The 22,504-nt window shown below is 49.5% G+C and overlaps 1 protein-coding gene across 1 annotated transcript in view; it reads right to left on the bottom strand.

The window, feature by feature from the left end:
* Nucleotides 1-21,754, bottom strand: part of LOC125707968 (protein unc-79 homolog) — a 38,975-nt gene extending 17,221 nt beyond the window's left edge. Inside the window, 23 exon segments of the mRNA XM_048975414.1 lie at nucleotides 881-1,038; nucleotides 1,619-1,767; nucleotides 1,861-1,940; nucleotides 2,530-2,677; nucleotides 2,814-3,041; nucleotides 3,817-4,032; nucleotides 4,413-4,553; nucleotides 4,970-5,093; nucleotides 5,243-5,433; nucleotides 5,741-5,971; nucleotides 6,626-6,797; nucleotides 7,401-7,630; nucleotides 10,405-10,433; nucleotides 10,892-10,932; nucleotides 12,139-12,227; nucleotides 12,899-12,963; nucleotides 13,062-13,191; nucleotides 13,288-13,343; nucleotides 13,588-13,683; nucleotides 14,568-14,738; nucleotides 15,224-15,531; nucleotides 19,030-19,150; nucleotides 21,343-21,754. Coding sequence (XP_048831371.1) covers nucleotides 881-1,038; nucleotides 1,619-1,767; nucleotides 1,861-1,940; nucleotides 2,530-2,677; nucleotides 2,814-3,041; nucleotides 3,817-4,032; nucleotides 4,413-4,553; nucleotides 4,970-5,093; nucleotides 5,243-5,433; nucleotides 5,741-5,971; nucleotides 6,626-6,797; nucleotides 7,401-7,630; nucleotides 10,405-10,433; nucleotides 10,892-10,932; nucleotides 12,139-12,227; nucleotides 12,899-12,963; nucleotides 13,062-13,191; nucleotides 13,288-13,343; nucleotides 13,588-13,683; nucleotides 14,568-14,738; nucleotides 15,224-15,531; nucleotides 19,030-19,150; nucleotides 21,343-21,364 — 3,196 coding nt within the window. The 5' untranslated portion in view covers nucleotides 21,365-21,754.
* Nucleotides 21,755-22,504: the final 750 nt, after the last annotated feature.

Raw genomic sequence — 22,504 nt, 5'->3', positions numbered from 1 at the left:
ATTCCTTTATTGTACTTTCCCATACATGCCATTTTGCACAATATTTCCCCACCAGCTCGGTGATTAACTGTATTTTTTTATGTATGCCTTAATGTTTGTGTCATTAAAATGAATTATATTCTTTATATGTCTAAATATTCTAGTTATTAGACACACCAATGGTAAAAATAAGTAACTATACCTCGCCTATTTAATCACTACTCCTGTCAAACCCAACCTGAATCTCTAGTCACTGATCATAACATGGTTACCCATGATAAATTTTGCTGAATGAAAATCATGCAGTACATATGACCGTAATACCAGCCAAGCTTACCCTACACTGTCCCCACCTCAACAAAAATCTCTATTAAAAACCCAAGTTTGTGGTTTTTGCAATCACGTTCCTCATACGTATCTGTGCCTGTTTTTCATGTGCTCACTAGGATTAGAACTAAGTGACACGATTAAATTCTTCTAAAGATAAATTCCACTGAAAGAAAATACATCAGTATAACGAAAATATTACTGTAATTCCACCCAATCCTGCTCTACACCCTCTCTCCACCTTCATCTGAATTTAATTGCAATAAAATGAGATTGGTTCTAGCTGTTCACCCATGAATTGGGTCTGCAAAGTTTGAGAAAGATCCGTAAAACAATTTTTGAGTTATTGTGTTATTGTGTCAGTTGTCTGAAATTGCTCTTTTCTTTGTTATCACCATGAGTCACTGCTTCCATTTTGGTGCAAACTGTCTCTAGATTTGATCAGTTATATTTTGTCACCCAGACAATATGTCTGCAAAGTTTGAAAAAGATCCATGAAATACTTCTTTATCGCGTTAACAAGAAAGTGTATTCAGGACCACAAAGCAGTAGGTCCACATCCAAAGACCCTCACCTGCTTCGAAGCGTGTCTTCCACTGCTTGCTGTTGAAGCTGCTGTCTACGATGTTCCAGAAGATGTCAGCACCGTGAGGTATCGAGAGGGCATGCAGGAGCTGAGGCACAGCCAAGGAGGCCAGCTGGCAGAACTCGGCCTTCAGCATCCGCCACAAACTGGAGAGGAGGCAGAGGGAATCGGGAAGGGGGAGGTGGACATGGAGAAAGTGGCGTGATGGTTGGGAATTTGTGACTTCAGACCAAAAGTTTGGTGGTTTAGCGCCCTAAGCCCTTATCGTTGTATGTGTTTGGTCATTATATTCAAGCTTAACATGTTTTAGACAAAACCTTTTACAAATCTCAACTAATTAAATAATAAACCACTCCTGGTTGAGTATGACTGTGGGTGTTTCTCAATACCAAGATGGCAAAGACCGTACTTGTGGTCTTAGCAAGACCAATCTTACTAACTTGCCTTATAAGAACAAACTTGGAACACAACGAATCATGGTACTGGTCTCGTTTGGCGCGGAAGCAACCAATGCCTCCTAGACGCTTCCGGCAGGGCAAGAACAACATGGATTTTGTACTTCTGCTCTTGAGTATGGGAACTGTACATTGGCAATGGAAGATGATGTAAAACAGGTACACGAGAACACAAGAATGGTCAAGCACGCATATTGAGAAACACCCCGTGTGTCAGAGCTGTCAGTCAAGCTAAGCAGGCTGGAATACAAGAATACAAAAAGATGGTTACCAGGGGATGAGCAACTTCTCCTGGACGTAGGCCAGGAACTGGGGATGGTCCTTGCGGGCGAAGTACAGGCACTCCCCATGCAGGCAGAGGATCTTCAGGCAGTTGAGCATGTTGAACAGGATGTCCGGCTCCTCAAACTTACCCATTTCCTGGGCAGAGGAGAGAGTCAAGTTCAGGGTGGCAGTCGACATGGAAAGGTGACATGGCGAGGGACACACCGAGAGTGTCGCAGTGACCCCTACCTGCAGTATTGTGTAAATGAGCTTCAAAGACACGGGAAGGTGCTGGTAGGAAAATTTCTTATCTGTGTTGTTCTTCATGGCTTTGAAAGGGAAAGGGGTGGTTCCAGAGAAAGACAATCATTACGTCATGGTCACGTTAGCGAGCAACAGTTCTTTAAACGTGACAGTGGTGTCTCAATCCGGCCATGTAAATGGATGTGGGTCCAAACATCTACAGGAGGAGGGACCGATCAATCAGAGGTTTCAGTCCCGCCTCCTCTAGTTGCTTTGACCCGCCTCCTCTACAATCTGATTGGTTATTTCTCTGAATCAATCATTTTTCCTTCTGCCCTTAGAACATTTTTATGTAAGTGAAACTCCCATGAGGTTAGTATTAGGGACAGAATTAGCATCATGGTTAAGGGGTGGCATTATGGGTTATGGCCAGTGTTAGCATTAGGATTGGGGCTAGGATTAGGGTTGCAGTTAGCGTTAGGGTACCCATTAGGTTTATAGTTTATATTGGCCTCTCAATCAGCCAATAACAGTGGATTCCAAGGACTGGAGTTGAGAATCGCTGCTTTATTATTGGCTGACTGAGAGGTCATCCCAAAAACACACAGCCACACCGGCCCTCCATGGATCAGGTTCCCTACCCCTGTTCTAGGTCCTGTAGCCAGGGTGACTTACGGGGATTTTTGGGCGAGAGCTCCTCGTTGCCCGGATTGTCTGCCTGTCTGCTGTCAGCGTTGTCGCTGTCCTCCACGCCTTGCTCTGTGCCAATGCTAAACTCAGGCCGGGGGAAGATCAGGCTGTCTTCCAGGCTTTCAGTAGCCTCCTGTTGGGGAGGGTTAGGTTAGGAAGCCATTCCATACCACCCCAAAGATCTTTAGATGGACGAGGGAGTCAGTTGTGGGTGGGGTTATCAGTCATGGGTGGAGGGAACTGTGTTGACTGCAGTGGCGGGACCTCACCACTAGGCGGATCTCCTCCCGGGGGGCCAGCCTCTCCAACAGTTCACAGCCCAGCTGATAGCACAGGATGCTGGACTGGCACAGACTGCACTCCAGCGCCTTCTCATCCTTCTGGCAGGTGTGTGAGCCACCCCACGGGGCCTGGAACACGTTGTTGATGATGCCCACGATGTCCTTGCCCAGACTGCCTTCCAGGCCCAATGTGATGCCGTCGTCCTGCAGCTCCATCTGTTTCAGGAACAGGCACCGCTCATCATTAAGGCCTGTGTGCCTTAGCAGCGTCGTCACGGCCTGTCTGTGTTTATCAACCGGTCTGCTGTCATGGCGGCCTTCTTGTGGATTAAAGTAGAATTCCACCAAAATCTAACTTCAATTTCCTCACCTCCAGGCAGCTTCCTTTCCATCGTCAGAAGAGCACAACCACCTCAAAAAGAGAAATGCCTCTTTTTTTTTTTTTTTTAAGAGAAACCATTCTCTTGTATCACTGGATTTGCAATGGACGTCCAAAGTGAAATTCATGCACTCCTCAAATCGATATCTTCAAAGTCAATATCCTCAAATGGCAGCATTCGTGAGTATTACAGCCCGCCGCATGTACTGCTGACAGACTTCAATTGATCTGTTTCACTTTGTAAAACGTCATTCCAATATTGCGATCGGAGCCTTAAAACACATCTGGGATTGGGTTTATGGTCAGGCACTCACTTTTGAATTTCATATAGCTTTGTAGTTCTGCACTATCTTGCACATTTGGAGATACGTAGAAACTAAAATAGTTCCTTTGATTACTTACAAAAGTCTTTAAAGAATCGTTTCCTTCTTACCAAGGAATGATTGAACAACAGATAACGAGGAATGCATTTTTTTCTATCAGACTCTCATATTGCCGCAGATTTCTTCAAATAATCACGGCCAGACAGCGTGAGTTTGAAGTGTGAGAAAGCGTTACATTCTGGCCAACAATGATATCCAGACGCGGAGCCTGACACACAAGGCCGCTCACCTGTTTGAGGAGAAGGTCGAACATGAGAATGAAACAGCCCAGATTCATGTCGTCATCCTCGCAGTCCAGGTCCAGGGCGCAGTGTCCAGTGGCGTGACCCAGGTTCCTGAAGGGGCTGCAGCGCAGTGGGCTCCGGAATGGGCTCCGGAATGGGCTGGGAAATGGGCTCAGCGTGTTGTGCTGGCCCCGGCGGCCCGGATCCGACACCACGCTCACCTGCGGGCGTGTCCCACAGACACCGAACTCAAAGGTGAAGATGACCAAGTCCTGTGGCCCGTGTATCGCATTTCGATAAGTCTAGATGGAGATTTATTTTAAAAGTAATTAGGTCTGAATTTAGTCTGCGGTGGTTACCATAGCAACACACCACTTCCCCCAGTAGCCTTGTGGGCACCATTAATGGAGGACAGATATAATGTGCACACAGACAAACGTCTCACTTCCTGTTGGTGTGCCGACGTGAAAGATTTTGGTTGCCATTTTTCTCCAGGGGTCTGGAAAAAGGCTGATCACATGACTCCCTTGAGGTAGCTGCCTCCACCTCCATCCCCCGGGGGGGGGGGGGGGGCAGCTCCTACGGACCACCATGTCCTTACCCTTCGCGCCCCAGCATTGCCCGACAAGTCCACCACCCGTGCCTTCCTCTGATTGGCCAGCTCTTTCACGGAATTCACGCCGTCTGAGAACATGGAGATCAGCAGCTGGAGGGGCACCACGATGTCCAGCTCCGACAGCACCTGTGTAGACAGATGAACATGTACACAGATACAGAGACAGGAACATGTACACACACACACACACACACACACACACGTTCCGTTTCCGCCACTGAGGGAGGCCGAAACAGCACAGGGAGGCCAGGCGTGAATTTGGCTTGCAGTTCGCAGGTGGACAGTCACTGCTTATAGTCTGTGGTGTGACCCAGATCCATCAGACCTTAAAGGGCCAAACCGCAACAGATTTAATTCACAATGGTACCGAAAGGAGAGATCATGAAATCAATCTACAGGAAAGAGGTATATCCATGTGACCAAGAGCAACGGATTCACACACGCGAAGGACACTGCGTTTGGTTCTAGACCTACTTCCAGCCCAGCTGCACAAACGATCACCCAACATGTAATGTTCCCTCCCCCCCACTGGGGTCACTCACATGCAGCCAGAGTAGAGCCTGCTCCTGCACGGAGGCCGGGTACCCCGAGAAGCGGCAACTGATGAAGCCGAACATCTCCTCCATGGAGAAGGGTAGGGGGCAGAGCTCCACGTCGAACATTTTGCTGTAGAGAGAGAACGGAGCACAGGGGTTCATTAAGGAGAGCCGGAGGTATGCTTTGGGTCTCAGTGGTTCTAGTTGTTAAATTAGTAATGGACTAATAATGGTTGGGGTACTGTAATGAGGAGAACAGGGGGCTTAAGCAGCATGTACCTGAGCACCTCGCGGAACTCCTTCAGCTGCTGGTCGGGTACTTCAGTGCGGATGGCCTCCAGCCACTCGGGCATGAAGCACTCCCATAGGGGCTGGCTGATGACGTTGTAGGGGATCAGACAAAGGATGCGGTTCAGGCCCTCCTTCAGCTGGGTCACCGTGCTACACGACTTGTCCCAGTAACCACCGACCTGGGAACAGGAGCCCCAACAGTCAGAGGGACAGAGGGGGGCCTGAATGCCCAGAAGAGATGTTCCTCAAGGACAGCATTAGCAACTACTAGTTATGGCTAAGTGAAGTTTCATGAACCACTTTCTGTATTTTCTGACCCCACTAGATGGTGCTCTCTGTTCAAAAAAGGGCTCAAAGCATGCGCCAAAGCAGGCCAAGAGCGCCATCTAGTGGGGTCAAAAAATACAACAAATGGTTCACGATCTTCATTTAGCCATCACTAGCTGCTACCTATGATCATTAAGCAAAAAAAAAATCCCTGCGCACCCGAGCAAATTCCACCGGTTTGGGGAGAAGGCACATGACCATGACGTCGAAGCGCACATCGCACACGGTCTTCAGCCACTTTGTGACGAACTGCGGCTTAAGCTTCTCCACCAGGCTGCCCACTTCATCGTCCATCATGTAGGCGGTGGAGTGGAACCACTGGAAAACCATGCTGACCAGCCGCGCCAGGCTCTCCGTGGGCGTGTTTTCACTGGGCGTGCACAGGCTGACCTGCAGGAACACCAAGCAGAATGTCACCGATCAGACCCATGCTACAAAGTGCAGTGTGCAGTGATTCTGGGTAATCAACTTCAGAGGAAAATACCAGGAACAATTGAATATGGAACAATGGGAGAACTCAGCCTGACAGGACACACAGAATGGCCGTGGGTGACCACACACAGGACAGAACAGCAGAGAATAATGTGCAATTCACTCACTGGAGCAGTGCAAGGCTCAGTGTAAATCATTACCGTAACGAGCAACTCCTTTGTCACTGCATATACGTTATTGACATTAATCAGTAAATCCGATGAATGTGAGCTAACACAGGTCAAATGCGTCTCCAGGAAGCAGCAGCCAGATATGGAGTCACTGGATCATGACGAGCGACCCAGTTTCCAAGGATGACTAGGTGCTTTATCAGGCTCCCAGATGAACAAACAGCAATATCTCTACATCAGGGGAGGGCAATCTTATCCAGAAAGGGCTGTTGCATATGCGGGATTTCACTGCAACTCACACCTGGGTTTCAACAGCTGACCTAAAGGTTATCCCAAAAATTTACATACACACCGGCCCTTTGCAGCTTATGGCTCTACATCCAGAGCGGTGTGGCACACTGGAGCACAATCCCACCCCGCCCAGGCCCCTCCAGGCCCTCACCAGGAACCAGATCCCGAACTGGCTGAGCAGCCTTTGGTCGTGCTGGTCATCTTCCTTATTGTCGAAGTCGATATTGTCCAGGGAGTGGTGCGAGGCAGACAGGCCCATCTGCCGGCGGCGGTTCATTTCGTGTTCTCGCATCTCCGCGTGGATCTCAGCTTCCTTCAGCAGGCTGTGGCCAGATGTTCAGGCACAGGGTTGGGGAGGAGGGGTTGATTGAACAGGGGCAAATCCACAGGCGCCTGAAAGGACCTTCGGGAAATCTACACCAGCTCCGACACAAAGGTAAGTCGCTAACGCTTAATCCCACCCTTTAAGCGTTTCATCAGCTGAGAGGCCATCAAAGTGGGAGAAGCTATTTTGACCTCCCAGACTGCTTTGCGGCTGTCTACACTCAGCCAGCCCCTGTGCTCCTCCGGCGGCTGCTAGCTGTTACTGTGCCTCCTTCACCTTCTCAGCTGTGACTCCCAGTTGAGAATCAGAGTGACGCATCAGAGCCACCTTACATGAATCTGTTTGAGTGAGGAAATGAGACCTTTAAGGTCCAGCCCAAAAGCACAAGAGCTGTGCCATTCTTCTCGTTCTCTTGTATCTCTGGTGTCATTCTCCTGTGGGAAACATCATGTTTTTTGTGCCATTTCTATACTGAGCTACTCAGCCCATGAACCATCAGGACTAAAGATTAGATCAGTACCTTATTAGTCATGCTATGATCTCGGCCTCTCCTTTGTCCCTCATTTCTCTGGCCTGCGGGGTCTACTTGGCCAGGACCTACCTGACAACGGCCTCCACGGTGCACACGAGTTCCTCAGCCCCACACTCCCGCGTGTTGATGGGGGGTGGGGAGGTCTGGTAGAGGTGCGTCTCCGCAGAGGCCCCCACCTCACTGCTGTGATGGTTGACATGGCAACGCTTGCAATAGCGGACGGGGCGGTTGCCATGGCGCCCGCAGCAGCCAGCAGAGAAGCAGGTGACGACCGCCCTCCTAACGTGGGAGCTACAGTTCTGGAGAGTGGTGGGGGTGGGACAGCCGTCACGAGAAACAAGCATCATCTGCACTCCAGAAACTGAAAATCAATTAGCCATCAGAAGAAAAGCACTGATGAAATACAATTAAAGCAGGATGGGCAGCCCAAGCAGATTTGTATTAATAAAATTAGTTTGGGGGGAAAGTTCATGGTACATATAATAGAAGATGATGCAACCAACAGAATGTCCTGGGGGCAAATCTCTGGGGAAATGAAAACATTGATTAAAAAGTTGAAGTAATTAAAGGTCTGTTACAGATGAGCTCACAGCTGGCTGCTGCCTCCGATGGTTCTTGTGACTAATTGTCTCTACTCTATAGTTTTGCATGAATTATTAACATGATGGCATCATGAAGAGCAACATCTCAGGTCTACACCGGCCTCAGAGCAGAGCTGTCTGCCCACTCCGGGTCAAAAAAACAACGTAGGAGGCATGGGGACCATGAGCAGGGGATGATAAGCAGGTGGGCTAATGGGAGATTTGAGGAGCATGTCATGTCGTGCCAACCCCGGGGATGGGGGGTAGAGCGTCAGGGGTATGCTAATTTCCAAAGAGCATGGGGGCGGGCGGAGGAGAAGGATTGTTCCATTCCTCCAGGGGGACTAGATACATCGCTCCCGGGGGGAGGGGGGGGCAGTAATGGCCGAACATCCCTAGAGATACTTGGCTCGTTAAGAGGCAGGCTGCCTGCTCGACAGCTTCCATGTCTTCCCCGAATGTACAAGCTCACCTTTCACCCCTATAACTTCACAGATATCAGAAGGTGATTATTTCGGGAGGACCCCCCCTCCCCCACCCCAACTCATATTGCTAATGGAGTCCCATTTCTGTGAGGAACTCCAAGGTAGCCGACATTCATCCCGCACATAGAAACACCCTCCCCCATCCAAACCAGCCGCGCTCCCCCCCCTTCCCTGACAGTAAGCGACCCCCTTTCCTCACTCAAAGTGAGCTTCGCCTCGCCCTCGTATTACAGATAAACCGCTTTGTGTGCCGAGCGAAGCCCCTTTAAAAGGCGGCATGCAGATTATGCCTGTGGATGCGCTGGGATGTGGGGGGGTGGCTGGTTCACACGCCGCTACCGCCGATGCTCAGCTGATACCAGAGATTACCGCCTGTCGATCCCGGTCACCCTGGAAACCGGAATATCAGGCCCTAGGGGTCCTGTTTTGGAGCTAGATGCCTGCTCAGTACCATTAAAGCAAACCTGTGCATCATTTAAGCAGAATGTCCAGTACCGAAGCTTTAAAATGTGACGCTGGAAAGAATGTGTCTTTAATAAATGAATCCCGCTGTTCGTAGGACATGTGTTCACCTCCCCAGTGTGGACCTACGGGTCCGTTAAGGAGGTTCTGAAGGTCACCGACCAGGCTGCCTCTGAGAGCTCGGTGTGAGCAGACCATCTGCTCTGAGCCACATCTTTCTGTTAAAAAATAAGTACAATCACAGGTTTCCCTCCGGAGGCCGACACGCTCCACTCGTTAAGAAGCCGTAACGAGGCACTAAAAAGGATGCACTCCTGCGGTCAGAGCATTAGGGCTGTGCTCACAGCACAGAGGTGCATGCAAGCTCTGGTCGTACTGGGAGACAGACGGTGTCACATGACCTCAGTCTGAACATATCTGTAATCCCACAGGCAAGACTAAAGCGACAGAGAATAACAGCCTTTGAAAGCCTCTGATGGCTCGATGCCTCTCCTGCTTTTTGACATAAATCCTTCCGAAATCAGCGAGCTGCTCACCCCTCTGCCATCACATAGCGGTTCAGGCACTGAGCATTTCATTGCCCTAATGGTGTCACCCCACAGAGATTAAAGGGAAAGGGAGACACGGTGCCCCCACCCAAGCCCCGGTCAGGGGCACAGGGCACTCAGCACTTCTCGCGTGTATCTGAATTAATGCCCTAAATGAGATTTAACGTAATTCCTAGCCAGGCTCTGGAAAAGGCGAACAGTGTGTAAAAAGTGTTTCCTGGTTCTGGGCATGTCGCTCCCTATGGCATTGTCATGTGACCTGCAACACAGTGTCATGTGACCTGGGGTGGAGACGACGTGATGTGGTTCGTGTCAGGGATATGAGCAGACAGGGGGTGTACGAGCAGGTGTCAGTCTGGGTTGAGACAGGTGGGAGGCGGGGCGACACACAACGAATACAAGCACAAGTCAATAGGCCACATGATGCAATATCATGACACCATGACATCGCGAGTGCTGGCAGAGGGGGGGTGGTGGTGGTGGGGGCATTCACCCCTCGGAGATGGAACCCTCCAGCAGGGATGAGGTGAAGACTAATTAATCCGCTTTTTGAAGGCCAATTTGCTCCACAGAGTTTTCCGGAGCTAAAACAGACAGCAGCTGTTTGACAGCGGCACTGTGTCCTGGCAGGGGGGGTGACGGGGGTGCTCACGCTACCATGCGTGATTAAACCAGTGCTCTGGCCTGACTGGGAGACGCAAAGGAGCCATTCTAATGGGATGCAGGGCTGCAGAATCTCAGACTCAGACATCAGTCTCTTAGTGAGTTATATTTGAGGGGACGCTGCCTGCCAATCAGACCGTTGCCACGGTGACGACCCATACAAGTCGTGTTCCATACTTACTACCCCCTCCCACTTGCCGCCCCCTCCCACCATTGATTCTGGAGCTCCGCAGTCACGAGCTGTGAGAGGCAGCACGATGGAGGCGGGCCAGTGGGCAAGGACTGACGCATGCAAACACCAACCCCCCCTCCGGCATGCAGCCCGGGGCCTTACCTTCTTTTGACAAATAGCAGATATCTCTGCTGTAACGGCAAAGGCACAGAACCGTTTCAACATGACACAGACACAGTGGGGTATGTGGTCACGTCAGGTCAGGGCGCCGTACATGGTGAGGTGGGGGGGGGGGGGGGCGGGGGATGGTTACATATGTCATCTCCACATGCAATGGCTTCAGTAAGAAATGAGAACATTCAGGGCCAATTGTTCTGTCAGCATTGGTTTAGGGCCGGGCTCCCCAGTTCTGGTCCTGCAGGCGCAGTCCGTAGATTTCCCTGCTCAAACACACTTTATTCAGCTCACCTGCTAATTGCCAGGTTTAGTAGGTATGTTTCAGCAGGGAAATCAGCAAAGTGTGTCATGGAGCAGCCCTCCAAGGACTGGAACTGGGGAATCTTGGTGTAGGGGGAGCTGAGTCACATGACTGCAGTGTTACCACGAGGGGGTTTCAGGGGGAGCCCTGGATGGAGCAGGAAAAGCTCACCTTGAGGCAGAAGCACATCGATGAGCCATTCTGCGTGGTCCCTGGGAAGGAGGACACACACACACACACACACACACCCATGTCAGACGCTGATGCGGGATGGATGGCTCTCTCTCTACCAGCACACCCCCCCCCTCCAGCTGGAGTGTAATTGGACTCGCCCCACCGGGTGCTGTCAGCGTGTGACAGACGCCAGCTGAGTCGGCGCACACACGGAGACACGCACACACGCACACGGAGACACGCACACACGCACACAGAGACACGTGCACACGCACACGGAGACACGCACACACGCACACGGAGACACGCACACACGCACACAGAGACACGTGCACACGCACACGGAGACACATGCACACGCACACGGAGACACGTGCACACGGAGACACGCACACACGCACACGGAGACACACGCACACGGAGACACGCACACACGCACACGGAGACACGCACACACGCACACGGAGACACGCACACACGCACACGGAGACACGTGCACACGAAGACACGTGCACACGGAGACACGCACACGGAGACACGCACACACGGAGACACGCACACACGCACACGGAGACACGCGCACACACGCACACACGCACACGGAGACACGCACACACGCACACGGAGACACGCACACGCGCACACACGCACACGGAGACACGCACACACACACACGGAGTCACGCACACACACACGCGGAGACACGCACACACACACACACGGAGACATGCACACGCGGAGACACGCACACACACACGCAGAGACACGCACACACGAAGACACGCACACACACACACAGACGCGGAGACACACACACACGCACTGGCGCCGCTCACAGGTCCCCACTGACAAACCCAGACTGGCACTTGTATACCCCCTGCCTCATCCCTGGAGGTTCAGGCCGAAAGCGATCACACCATCAATCCCTCACAGCGTGCCTGCCGCCTGACTGTCTTTCCCAGTCTGCGGTCTGTTCCCCCCCCCAGCCTATGATCGATGGAGACGTCTGGGGACAGGAGGCAGGGACGCAGGTGACTGTGCTGCTCGAGAAGGGGAGCTGCCCTTAAGTTTGTGTGCCTCCTGTGAACTTCTGTTACCACGGCAATGTCATTTAGTCAGGGGTACTGGCTGGGCGGCAGGTGCTGTGGTCTCAGCTGCTACCAGATGGGTTATAAAAGCTCCCCACACACCTGCTCCAGAAAACCGGCAGTGCAGAGCTGCAGGGGAGCTGCTCCGGAACCTACCCTGCAATCCTCAGGCTGCACTCTTCACATATGTACAGAGGTGGGGGCTTGTCTCCCAGGGCGACGGAGAGGGTGGGGTCAATGCACATCTGCAAAGAGGAAAAAAAAAAACGTTAAATGGCCAGGGAGATGCATTTATTCAAAGGGGACTAATATTCCCTATATTTACAACTTACTAGTCAATCCCATTAACCCTTCATAGCATTTGAACCTGATTGCTGCAGCGCCCCCTGCTGGCTCTGAATGTCCTTCTACCTCAAAGCGCCACATCATCAGTGGCTCTCAGCAGAACTGCCGCCCCTAGACCTGCCCCTCCCCCAGGCAGCACCCATCTGCTCAGAGCCATATTTCTGTGCCCAGCCCAGGTCTGCGGGTGGAGTCATTTATGGCAGTAGGCGCTGTGGGGTCAGCGCCTCCATTTGGACGGGCCAATGCGGTAATTGGAGAAACGTGTCCTGCTCCTCCGCGGCTGTCAGCTCCCTTACACATGGCAGCATCTGTGAGGCCGGCTGTATTATATCCCCGCGGAAGCGTCCTTCTCCCCACACGTGGCGGCCATTAATCAAGCTGATTGACGGGCATCGCCATAGCAACACCACGTATGCTTCTGTGGTCAAGCATAACATACAGATTGTGCTCATGGAGGCTGAGCGTCCCTGCATTCGGTCTGACAAACGGCCAGCGGAGTAGGGGTGGATATGACAAGCGGGGAAGGAATATCAGTGCAGAACCCGGCCACACCAGCAGGGCGGCGCTCTACCTTGACGGCAGGCTTGTTGATGGCATTGTGGCACTCGATATGCTGACAGTGGATGGGGTTCCAGGCTGCAAATATAGAGAAGAGGGATGTTAGACTCCTGCCTCTCCACTCACAAGGGCCCGTGTCACTCTGCGTGACTTACTGGCACCCCCCCTAAGGTTACCTGTGTACTGCAGTCCTCTGTATTCGCTGATGGCTCCTGGGGGCTTGAGGTTGGGCCAGTAATGGAAAAGCATTTGAACAGCTGGGGGCTTGACTTGGGATGGTCCATAGGAGATGACATAGAGCAAGTCCTGCAATGACATAAGAGAAGGGTCCTCCTCAGTGGCACCGATGGGACACCCCATCTCTGCATGTGGCCAGCACCGAGGACCCCATGAAACCCTTACCTTCCACACTTCCTGTTTGTGCTTCATGAGACACTCCAACAGCTGGCAGTGGTACACTGGCAAGGGAGAGCCAAATTTAAACGTTTACAGAGAGGAAAAAAAAAAGAAAAAAAAGGAAAGGAAAAAAAGAAAAAAAAGGAAAAAAGAAAAAAGGGAAAAAAGGAAAAAAAAGAAAAAAAAAGGGGGAAAAAAAGTCTACAGAGCCTCAAAGAGGCTGTGCACAGCTCTTTAAATGTTCCCCTCCCTCAAATTAGCGGGAATCTTATATAGGGGCTGAGAGCACCCGATTGGCCGAGCTACCTGGGTTTGACGTGTACTGCATGGCTATCATCAGCATGGACGAGGCGGACAAGTTCACGTAGGCCGGGACGCCTCCCTCTTTTCTGGTGGAGCCCACTAAAAGGACAGCGGTGACATGTCAGGAACAGGCCAGAGGGAAGCCGTGTGCTGGCCTGGAACAGAAGGTTCTTTAGAAGGTTCATGAGGATGACGTAAAAACAGCAGAGACTCTGCAGAGCTTGTGTAAAATGGGGAAATGAGCTGTTAACAGTGGGAAGAAGATGTGCGCTCTCTCTGGGGTGCAGTGACTCGCTGGCTGTACTTCAGCTCCTCTCTGAAGCTCCCCCACCAAGTTCCTCGAACCGGAATGTTCCCCCCAAACCTGGCTCATGGGAGTTTTACTTACACAAAAATGCTCTGAGGGCAGAACAGAATATGATCGGGTCAGAGAGATAACCAATCACCCTGTAGAGGAGGTGGGTCTAAGCAACTAGAAGAGGCGGGACCAAGTCATCTGATTGGATGATTGTGCCTTCTCTAGTTGCTTGGGCCTAGTTCCTCTACAATCTGATTGGTTCAGAACATTTTTGTATATGTAAAACTCCCATGAGCCCCCACCTGACGTTCTGTCCTTCTCCTCACAGACCTGGTGACCCCACAGCCGCCAGCCCATACGCATTCCTGTTGTTCGAGTCATAACAAGTCACATGTACATCTGCTGGGAAACAGGCACCGCGACAAGATTGGCTCCCTGAAACTCCCAGCGGTCGGCACCTCCAGGTCATTCTCTCACGCACCGTGGGAATATAGGACTGTACTTATGGCAGATTAAATGTCAGGGCAAAGTCGTGTTTACTTAGGAAAATCCTGCGAACAGGCCACGGGCCACCACGTGCTAGAAAATGTCATCCTTCCGAGTGCCCTGGATCCCCTGTCCCTCCCCCCCCCCCCCCCCCTTATCCCTCAGCTGGTGTGCAGAAGAGAAGGCGAGCAGCACTTACATATGGCCATGGGCAGGAAGGACGTGCTGAGGTACTCAATGATGTCCTTGTGTAGGAATGGGGGGAAGGTGGCCAGTGTGGAGATCATTGTATAGGGCAAAGTGCTGAGAACATCGTCACTGAGAAACGGAAGGAGGCAAGTTGTGGTGTAAAATATGGACTGTCCCAGATCTGCCGACAGGAAAAGAAGACAGAGAGTGTGACCATTTAACTTGGCGGTGCTGGACACCCGACTGTTATTTTATTTACTTTAATTCATAATTTTACTTTAATTCAAACAGCTTCTGCAAAAACACAAGCCGGCCTCCTATAAGGATCCCCCCCCCTCCCACACACACACACACACATACACACACACACACACACACACACACACACACACACACACACATACACACACACACACTTTCCAGTCTTTCCCTTCTCATTACCTCCTTCACGTACATTTCAGCTTATGCTACTAGGCCACGCCCCCTCTAAACTCATACATTGTGACCCCTCCCCATACTGCACCACAACCCCTATTGCTCATTATGCAAGCCCCCCCAGTGCATCTGCTGGTCCAAACAATTCATGGCTGTGACCGACCACTGTGACCCCGCCCCTACCCCCAACCCCCCATTCCCAACACGGGACAAGGAGGGTCACCCACTCACCATGCTGACCGTGCTGCACCAGGGGCACCAGGTCAAGTAAGGTCACCAGTGTCACATAGAGCCCCTGATAGTCCAGAGAGGGGTACTCTGAGAGCTGAGCGTCCCGACTCTGCTGGCCCCCGCGGTCAGACGGGGCGTCCCGCAGAACGCTGTAAAGGAGGGAGCGAGTAACTGTAGGGTTGATGGAACTGACTTGTGGTCTTAGAGATGGGGTGAGTGGGAATGGCACAGGAAAAAGACACATGGTCATAGGGATGGCCAAATTGGGAGCTTCCTGGTTCTCCTTCCTGCCTGTGCGGGACAGAATGCTGCTCCGGGGAGGGGGGAAAGAGACAACAAAGACACAAAGAAACAGCACATTACATTGAAATGGCACTACAGACAGCGTAAGTAGAAAAAAAGCCAGATAAAAGCCACATAGGATGCAGTGACTCCTTTCTGTTCATTTGGGAGGAGCTCGGGTTCGGGCGACCTCTGTGCCCTGCCCCCAGGGGGCGCCACGGAGCCGCCGACCCCAGACCGAGGGGGAACGTAAACGGGACGCGGCCGTCATATTTCACTGACCACTGCATCTCATGCGTATCTGGTGACAAGGAAGAAAAATATAACAAAATTGCATGTTTTCAGTGGCATCCCCTCACATCCCAGGCAAGGAGACCCCTCCCTGCGGCCCCCTCGCTCAGGAAGCCCCCCGCACCCCTGCCGCCTCGGCAAAGCCGCGGCACCGGAGCGACCGAATCGGGCTGGGAGGTATGAGGATGGCACTTCAGAAACATGCTTTAGCAAAAAATAAACATGTATGTAAGGTAAGGTCGGACCCCTGGCCACAGCACATGTTTATTGTACCAAAAAATAATGTCTGTATGCAAACATCATGATACTGCATCAGTATCATCGGGAGAAGTAATGAAATCCAACAGCCATATGAACTCAAGAGCTGGAGTACATGTGACTTTTCTACAGCTGGGAGGGATCTGGAGGCAAAACATAAGGGTTTGTTTTAAACGGATGACCGGTAGGACTGTGTTTGTGAGCCAATGGGAATGACGTGTGTGGCAGCCCTCCCCTGGGGGGTTAGGGTTACCATCGGTTTATTTGCTTGGTCATTCATTAAAGTCTTTTTGGAAGGCAGCAGCAACAAATTGAATTGGTGTGAAGCAAATGGTGAGGGGACAGGGTGACTGGTGGTGGGGGGGGGGGGGTTTGGGAGGGGGGATAGCTGGTGGGGAAGAGTGTGCTCTACAGTGCTCTACAGTGCTCTACAGTGCTCTACAGTTCTCTACGCTGAATGCTGCAGAGAGGGACACGTGACGTATGTTTTGTTGGTTTCTCATGTGACAGTCTGTTAACAGTGGTGACTTGAGAGTGTTTCGGGAGGGCAGTCCGAGTTACACTCTTTAAGAACAAGGCCAGTTATGGCCGATCACACAGGGATCCTCCCAGTACATATCTGCCCTTATAACACATTACAAATAAAACATTTACTTCTTAATCTAGTTATTATACATACAAATATGTCTATTTAGCATTGAACTATTATGCTACTCAATGCATAACAATCATTTCAAAACACGAACACACACACACATTCACATTTACAGACGATATTTACCCTCCTAAATCTATGAAAACACAAACTAAGCTTTTAATGCGTGAGACGCCTCGTTACACCTGCAGCAATCCCTCCACTGTATAGGTGAGCCATTGTAATGAGTGAAAAACACCAGCATTCAGCCATAGCTCAAAGACAAAGACAGCATGAAGATCTCCTCATATGGGGCATCTTTTACCAGTATACCATGTTATTACGATTTCTGGCTAAATTAGATCATAAACACGTAAAAAGAGGAATTAATTTTTCCAGTTTTAGTTTTATTCTGTTCTTTTTTATTTTCTTTAATTTTGGCATTACAAAATATACGGGGATTCGTCTACTTTTTAAGTAGCTGAAATATAGTCACGTGGTTCCTACATGAATACATTTTCACAAACTTTAAATTCTAACTGCTTGCTTAAAATGCTGTGTGGTGTCACCTTTGGGACTCAAGCAGAGCGCCCCCCTGTGGTACGCATGGCGACCAAGGCGACGTCATTGCGCCGGCTGGCTCACTGAAGCATGGAGGGAGACAGCAGGTGGACGGGTGTCGTCTGACCACCTGAACGCCACTGACCACGTCCCAGGTATGTTGTGTTTATCAAGCACGATGGATGCCTTTGGCCTCTGTCTGTGATGGCCCTTCGCCTGACCCCAGACCCATTGGCCATCCTCTTTAGCTCTTGTTTCTGCAGACTGAACCACAATGCCCCCTGCCCTAACACCTCATAGCACTATAATTAGCAACAACTGTAGCGTTTCATTACTTAGCTAATATTTTATTTAGGGAAACTTCAAATTCTTATCCATTTGTAAGACTGGATTCTACTGCAGGGATTCATGTTAGGGAGCCGGTACTTTGGTCCAACTGCAGTGACCCTGACAGGATGTTTGGTGGTAACTATTGGGTACAGCTGTCTGTGAAGAGGTTGTTCAGTTCTGAGGAAGTCAATGAGTCTGCTGAGGCAGCAGTTTAGAAACCTCAAAAGAAAGTGCCGGAACAATAGTCCCTGCCTTTGACTCCGCTTTCTTCTCTTGGCATCAAGTGTACGGCTGCTTTTGCTGGGCTTTTCTAAAAATGTCCATCCTGTCGCAAGACAGCGCTAAACCTCAAACCCACTGAGAGTATCATCTGAAAGGAACAGGACGCCGTCCCCAACAGCCTGAAGAGTAATAGCTGTCAACGCCCATGAGCTGTGCACCACCCTTGGGGCTCATTGGCTATGGGGTCACTGAATTCAGCTCTGCCCCTCTGCTCTTCAACTATCATTGCTACACAGTTGGGTGGGGGGTAGGCCTTTCTGCCCACAGGCCCTCGCCGTATCCGTGGGGACCCCAAGCCCATCCCCCCACTCTGCACCCTCAGCCAAACAAATAGAGAAATATCACTGCGGTTTGATTCTCCAGCTGAACCAGTTCATCTGCTCTCTGGGTGGATGCTGGTCTGAGGACTACCGGAAGGGAAAACTAGAGAGCTCTTGAAGGGAGACTGAAACCAAATTATGACTTGATTTCAATGTTCTTCACACATCTACCAACGTATTAGTATGAACAAAGGAGACAGGCAGGGTCTCAGGCTCCATCTTTGAGGAATATTGGACACTTGGGTAAGAGGCGTTCAGATGAAACCCTGTCATACAGTAATTCTAAATAAAAGTTTCTTAATTAGAAGTGAGAGCCAATTATAGCTTTCTTGTAAATACGGTATAACATGGTATAACAGTGGCTCTACACTGCTTTGGTCTTATTCCAATCATGGCAGAGATATCTGACTTTCTCAGTGTAACATCTGCTTAAGGCTGATGTCAAACACTGAAAACCTTTCCTGACAAACAGAGGTATTAAATGTCCTTAAAGTAAAATGCTACTGGCTTCATTACAGCCAGTATTGACTTTAATGAATCAGAAACTTAATTCTCTAGGCCCAACATGTTTGCGTTAATGTTGGTATGAATTAACATTGCTGTTCAGCACGCCAGTGCTACATGTTGATATTTTGATACTTAAGAAAAGCACTCATTCTTGTGGGCTATCTGTGCGGCTTAGCGATTTTACCGCAAAATTTGCTGATAGCTTTAAATGAAGATGGTTCCTCTTAACAACCTTCAAACACGCCTACCGCAGACTAAATTATCCTTCCCGAGTCGTTAAGCAGATTAAAGAGCATCACAGATGCTTACTTCACCTGTGGGTTCCACCGTGGAGTACTTACCTGAGCAGCGTTTGGGAAAAGTATTTCAGTGTGTTTGCAATGTCTGTCCCAGATGGCACAGGGTAAATACTGTGCAGAACACGGTTGTGATACTCTTGCAAGTACCGTATCTTAGAGGCAACTAAACAAATGAAGAGCAGAGTAACAGACATGTCAACGGGGGCACAATATTTCTGGCTAAGGAAAGGTGAAAGGGCAACTAACACCTGGGGTAGAGTCACAAAGCTAACAAGAGTGACATCGCCTCTTAATAGGCCTCTACTGCTTGTTCTCAGCCATGATGAAATTATCTAATTATCTATAGTAAGGCTTTGTGAATTCATCCCCCCCCCAGTTTTACAGCTGGTCAACAGTGGAACACCCATGTTTGTGAGGGTCAGTTCTTTGTAAAGTACACAGACACTCGACTGCGGACGCTTTCTATGTCCTGATGTGGCAGTGAAGACAAGCCTTACCTTTCCACCTTACCCTCCAACGTCATTCAAGATGTTCTCCTCAGCCCAGCTCAATGGAAACGCGACTACACCCTGGCCCGTTGGCTCGGGATTTGTGCCATTAATGAAAACAAGCTCTTATAGCCAAAGTGGCTCTATTGCGGCAGAATGCGGCCCACTGAACACTAATGCACCGGGGGGGGTGTAAATTCCGCCCACGTGAGCCAGCTGTTCCCAGCTGACCAACGTGAGCCTGTGAGGTCAAGCTGATATATTTTTAAAAAGCCGTGGCCCTATTTATACTCATGGCCCTTGTAATTAAAAGTCCTTGTCCCCAGCCTTCTCCCTAAGGTTAGCTCTGGGGGGCTCAGCCATGTTATTTCGGTGCTCTCCTTCATTTTGGGCCCCCCCTGACCTTTAGTGTCTAGGCAGTGGGGTTATGTCCAGCCCCCTTCACACAGAGTGCTGTTTTGGTCTCCCTGGGGGCTTTTAGTAAGATCCCTGCCGCGTTTGGGTTTAAGATCACTTTAGACAGGGAAACCACTAGTCAGCATGGGGAGAGACAAGAGAAAGCCGTTCGCCTGGGACTCGGTTTGTACCTGACTCTGGATCTGTCCAGACAATCCAGCAGTGCCTGATTTCAAGCAACAGAGGTCCGAGCAGAGGACTGAAACGTTCTCAGCCCCTAAACAAACTTATCCTAGCAATTAGCTTTCTGCTAACACAATTGTATCATTCTTTCATCTCATCCTGTTGGGAGGCCTTGTTAGATTGAAACAGGCCTTTCTCAAGGCCCTGCCCCACATCTGCACCAACGGAATGGCTCACTTCTGCTTGCTATTGGAAAACTGACTAAATAATTTAGAATCGCTACACTGGGAGAGCCCTATGCCCCACCCCCGTTTGGTGTTTTCCCAAAACGACGTTCGATCACCCACATTACAGCCTGTCTTTGCCTACTCACAACGTGCTAACCCTTTAACTTGACAATACTATATATTTGGACACAACAGAATAAGGCTTGACGCTGAAACTAAACGGAGAGTAGAAATGCACATTTATTCAATACACACGACACACTCCATATGTTGTGTTTGATAATATCTTAGTTTAAATGTTGTATTTTATGGTGTCTACTCTTTACTAAATGGATTCCATAATTAAAACTAGGACACTTAATATAAAAATGGCCTGCGCTGTGGCTTTGATCACCCAAGCATCATAAAATCTAGAATCAATATTTAACTCCTCTACATTGACATTATTTGTTAAGGTACACACATTTCGTGTGTTAACATTTGCCCATTTTCGATCGGTTGACTTAATGATAAACAGACACACATACAAACACAAACACAGGTATTCCGATCAGCCTACTGAGAGTCCAGTTTATCACCTGGCCGTTTAATCACAAACAGAAACTCCCATTGGCATAACGCATGCAAAAGGTGTAAGTTGCCGTGTAATTGACCGCTTCCCTCCATGTTGTGCCACAAAGCTACTCCTGAAGTGTGAATTTTGTCTAATCGACCTTGAGATTTACATGCCCGCTTCTCTGAGCCGCCCGGTTATTAATGCGCAAGATTACAAATGCACAGGCATGCACCACTTTCACCATCCCTCGCTGTTCTTTTTTTACCTAAAAAAGAAAAAGCGAAATATTTCGCATTTTTACATGCACGCACAACGTCAGGCACCCTCCGCATAGGATGGACGTGTTGCAACCTGCCTTAGCAACCGCGGTTTCATCACCAAGAACAGCTCCCGTGATTTGATTTCCAAAGCACATCTTATAACGCATCTTACAATAAGCGATCGGCCAACGGGGACAACCAAGAAAGGCTTTTAGAAACGACGGCAATACAAACGCGTTACTTACATTGTTCTGCTTTCGTGGACATTTTGAGAAATCTTCGCAAATACAAAAATACAGACCACCGTCGCTCACCGCTGCGGTATCTTTTTTTTTTACCCGAGTCCTGCAAAAAGTGGGAAACCCCCTCCCTCACTCTATCCTCCTGGATTTGGTTATACCACTAAAGCACCGAATGAAGTGAAGTCACATTGATCCTTATAAAAGGCATCGAGGGACGTGCCTGTAGCATCTGACACCTTGGTCCTTTCAATTTCAATCCATGTCATCCCACCTCCATTAAACGTGAAGCTGACACTGCGGGCAGCCGACTGTACAAACCCAGGGAAATGAGCGCACCTTCGCAACAAATGGACTAATCCGCTCTGACAAATTGACAGGAGCGAGAATTATTTTTGCTCCTTGTTCTATATTTAGAGTTTTTTCGATTCGAGCCGTGCTACACGCAGAATTTAATGTTAAGCGATAAAATGTCTGGACATAGTGGGATATGCGCGTATAATTGCTTTTTTAGTTCAAGCAAAAACAGCAACAGATGGTTCTATGTTATGTGAAACTTGATAAAGCCGTTCGAAAGGGGGTTTTCATTTGCCCTCCACATACTTTTAAATGAACTGTTTGATATTTGTGCATTTAGTGCGTTTTAGATCACACACATTATATAGGTTATTTAACAGTATATAGGTCGTTTATGAATTTCAGCACACAATACACATATGAGCATTTATATATTTTTCGGCATATTGCTTTCGTGTGTTTTACGGCGTGATACATTTGTAGCGCCAGTGACCGTCGTTTTTAACGTCACTGCTCTGTTTTTCCTGGGATTTTATTATTCATAGGAAGTAGGGATTTATGGCTCAGGTTAGGCTATCCTTATGAGCAAAGATGCAGCAATCTTGTCAGAGTTCACAGCTCTCACGTTTTCAGACGCTCACGCGTGAAATCTTACGGCAAATCTATATCATTCCATTATAAACGTAAAATTAGCTACATCAAAAGCGTTGGGGTAGTTTGCACACCATACAGACTATTTACGATACATGTAAATGCGTGTGCAGACTTGTCTCGAATTGCAAATCCCACGCCAGCCAGCTGACCAAAGGTGACAATCATGTCTTGTATTAAACAACCGGAGTTCTTCGGATGTTTATTTTTATAATCTAGA

Source organism: Brienomyrus brachyistius, chromosome 14 (assembly GCF_023856365.1).
Source record: "Brienomyrus brachyistius isolate T26 chromosome 14, BBRACH_0.4, whole genome shotgun sequence".
Classification (NCBI taxonomy): domain Eukaryota; kingdom Metazoa; phylum Chordata; class Actinopteri; order Osteoglossiformes; family Mormyridae; genus Brienomyrus; species Brienomyrus brachyistius.
The sequence above is the reverse complement of the archived record's forward strand: the minus strand, read 5'-3'. Positions and strand labels throughout refer to the sequence as shown.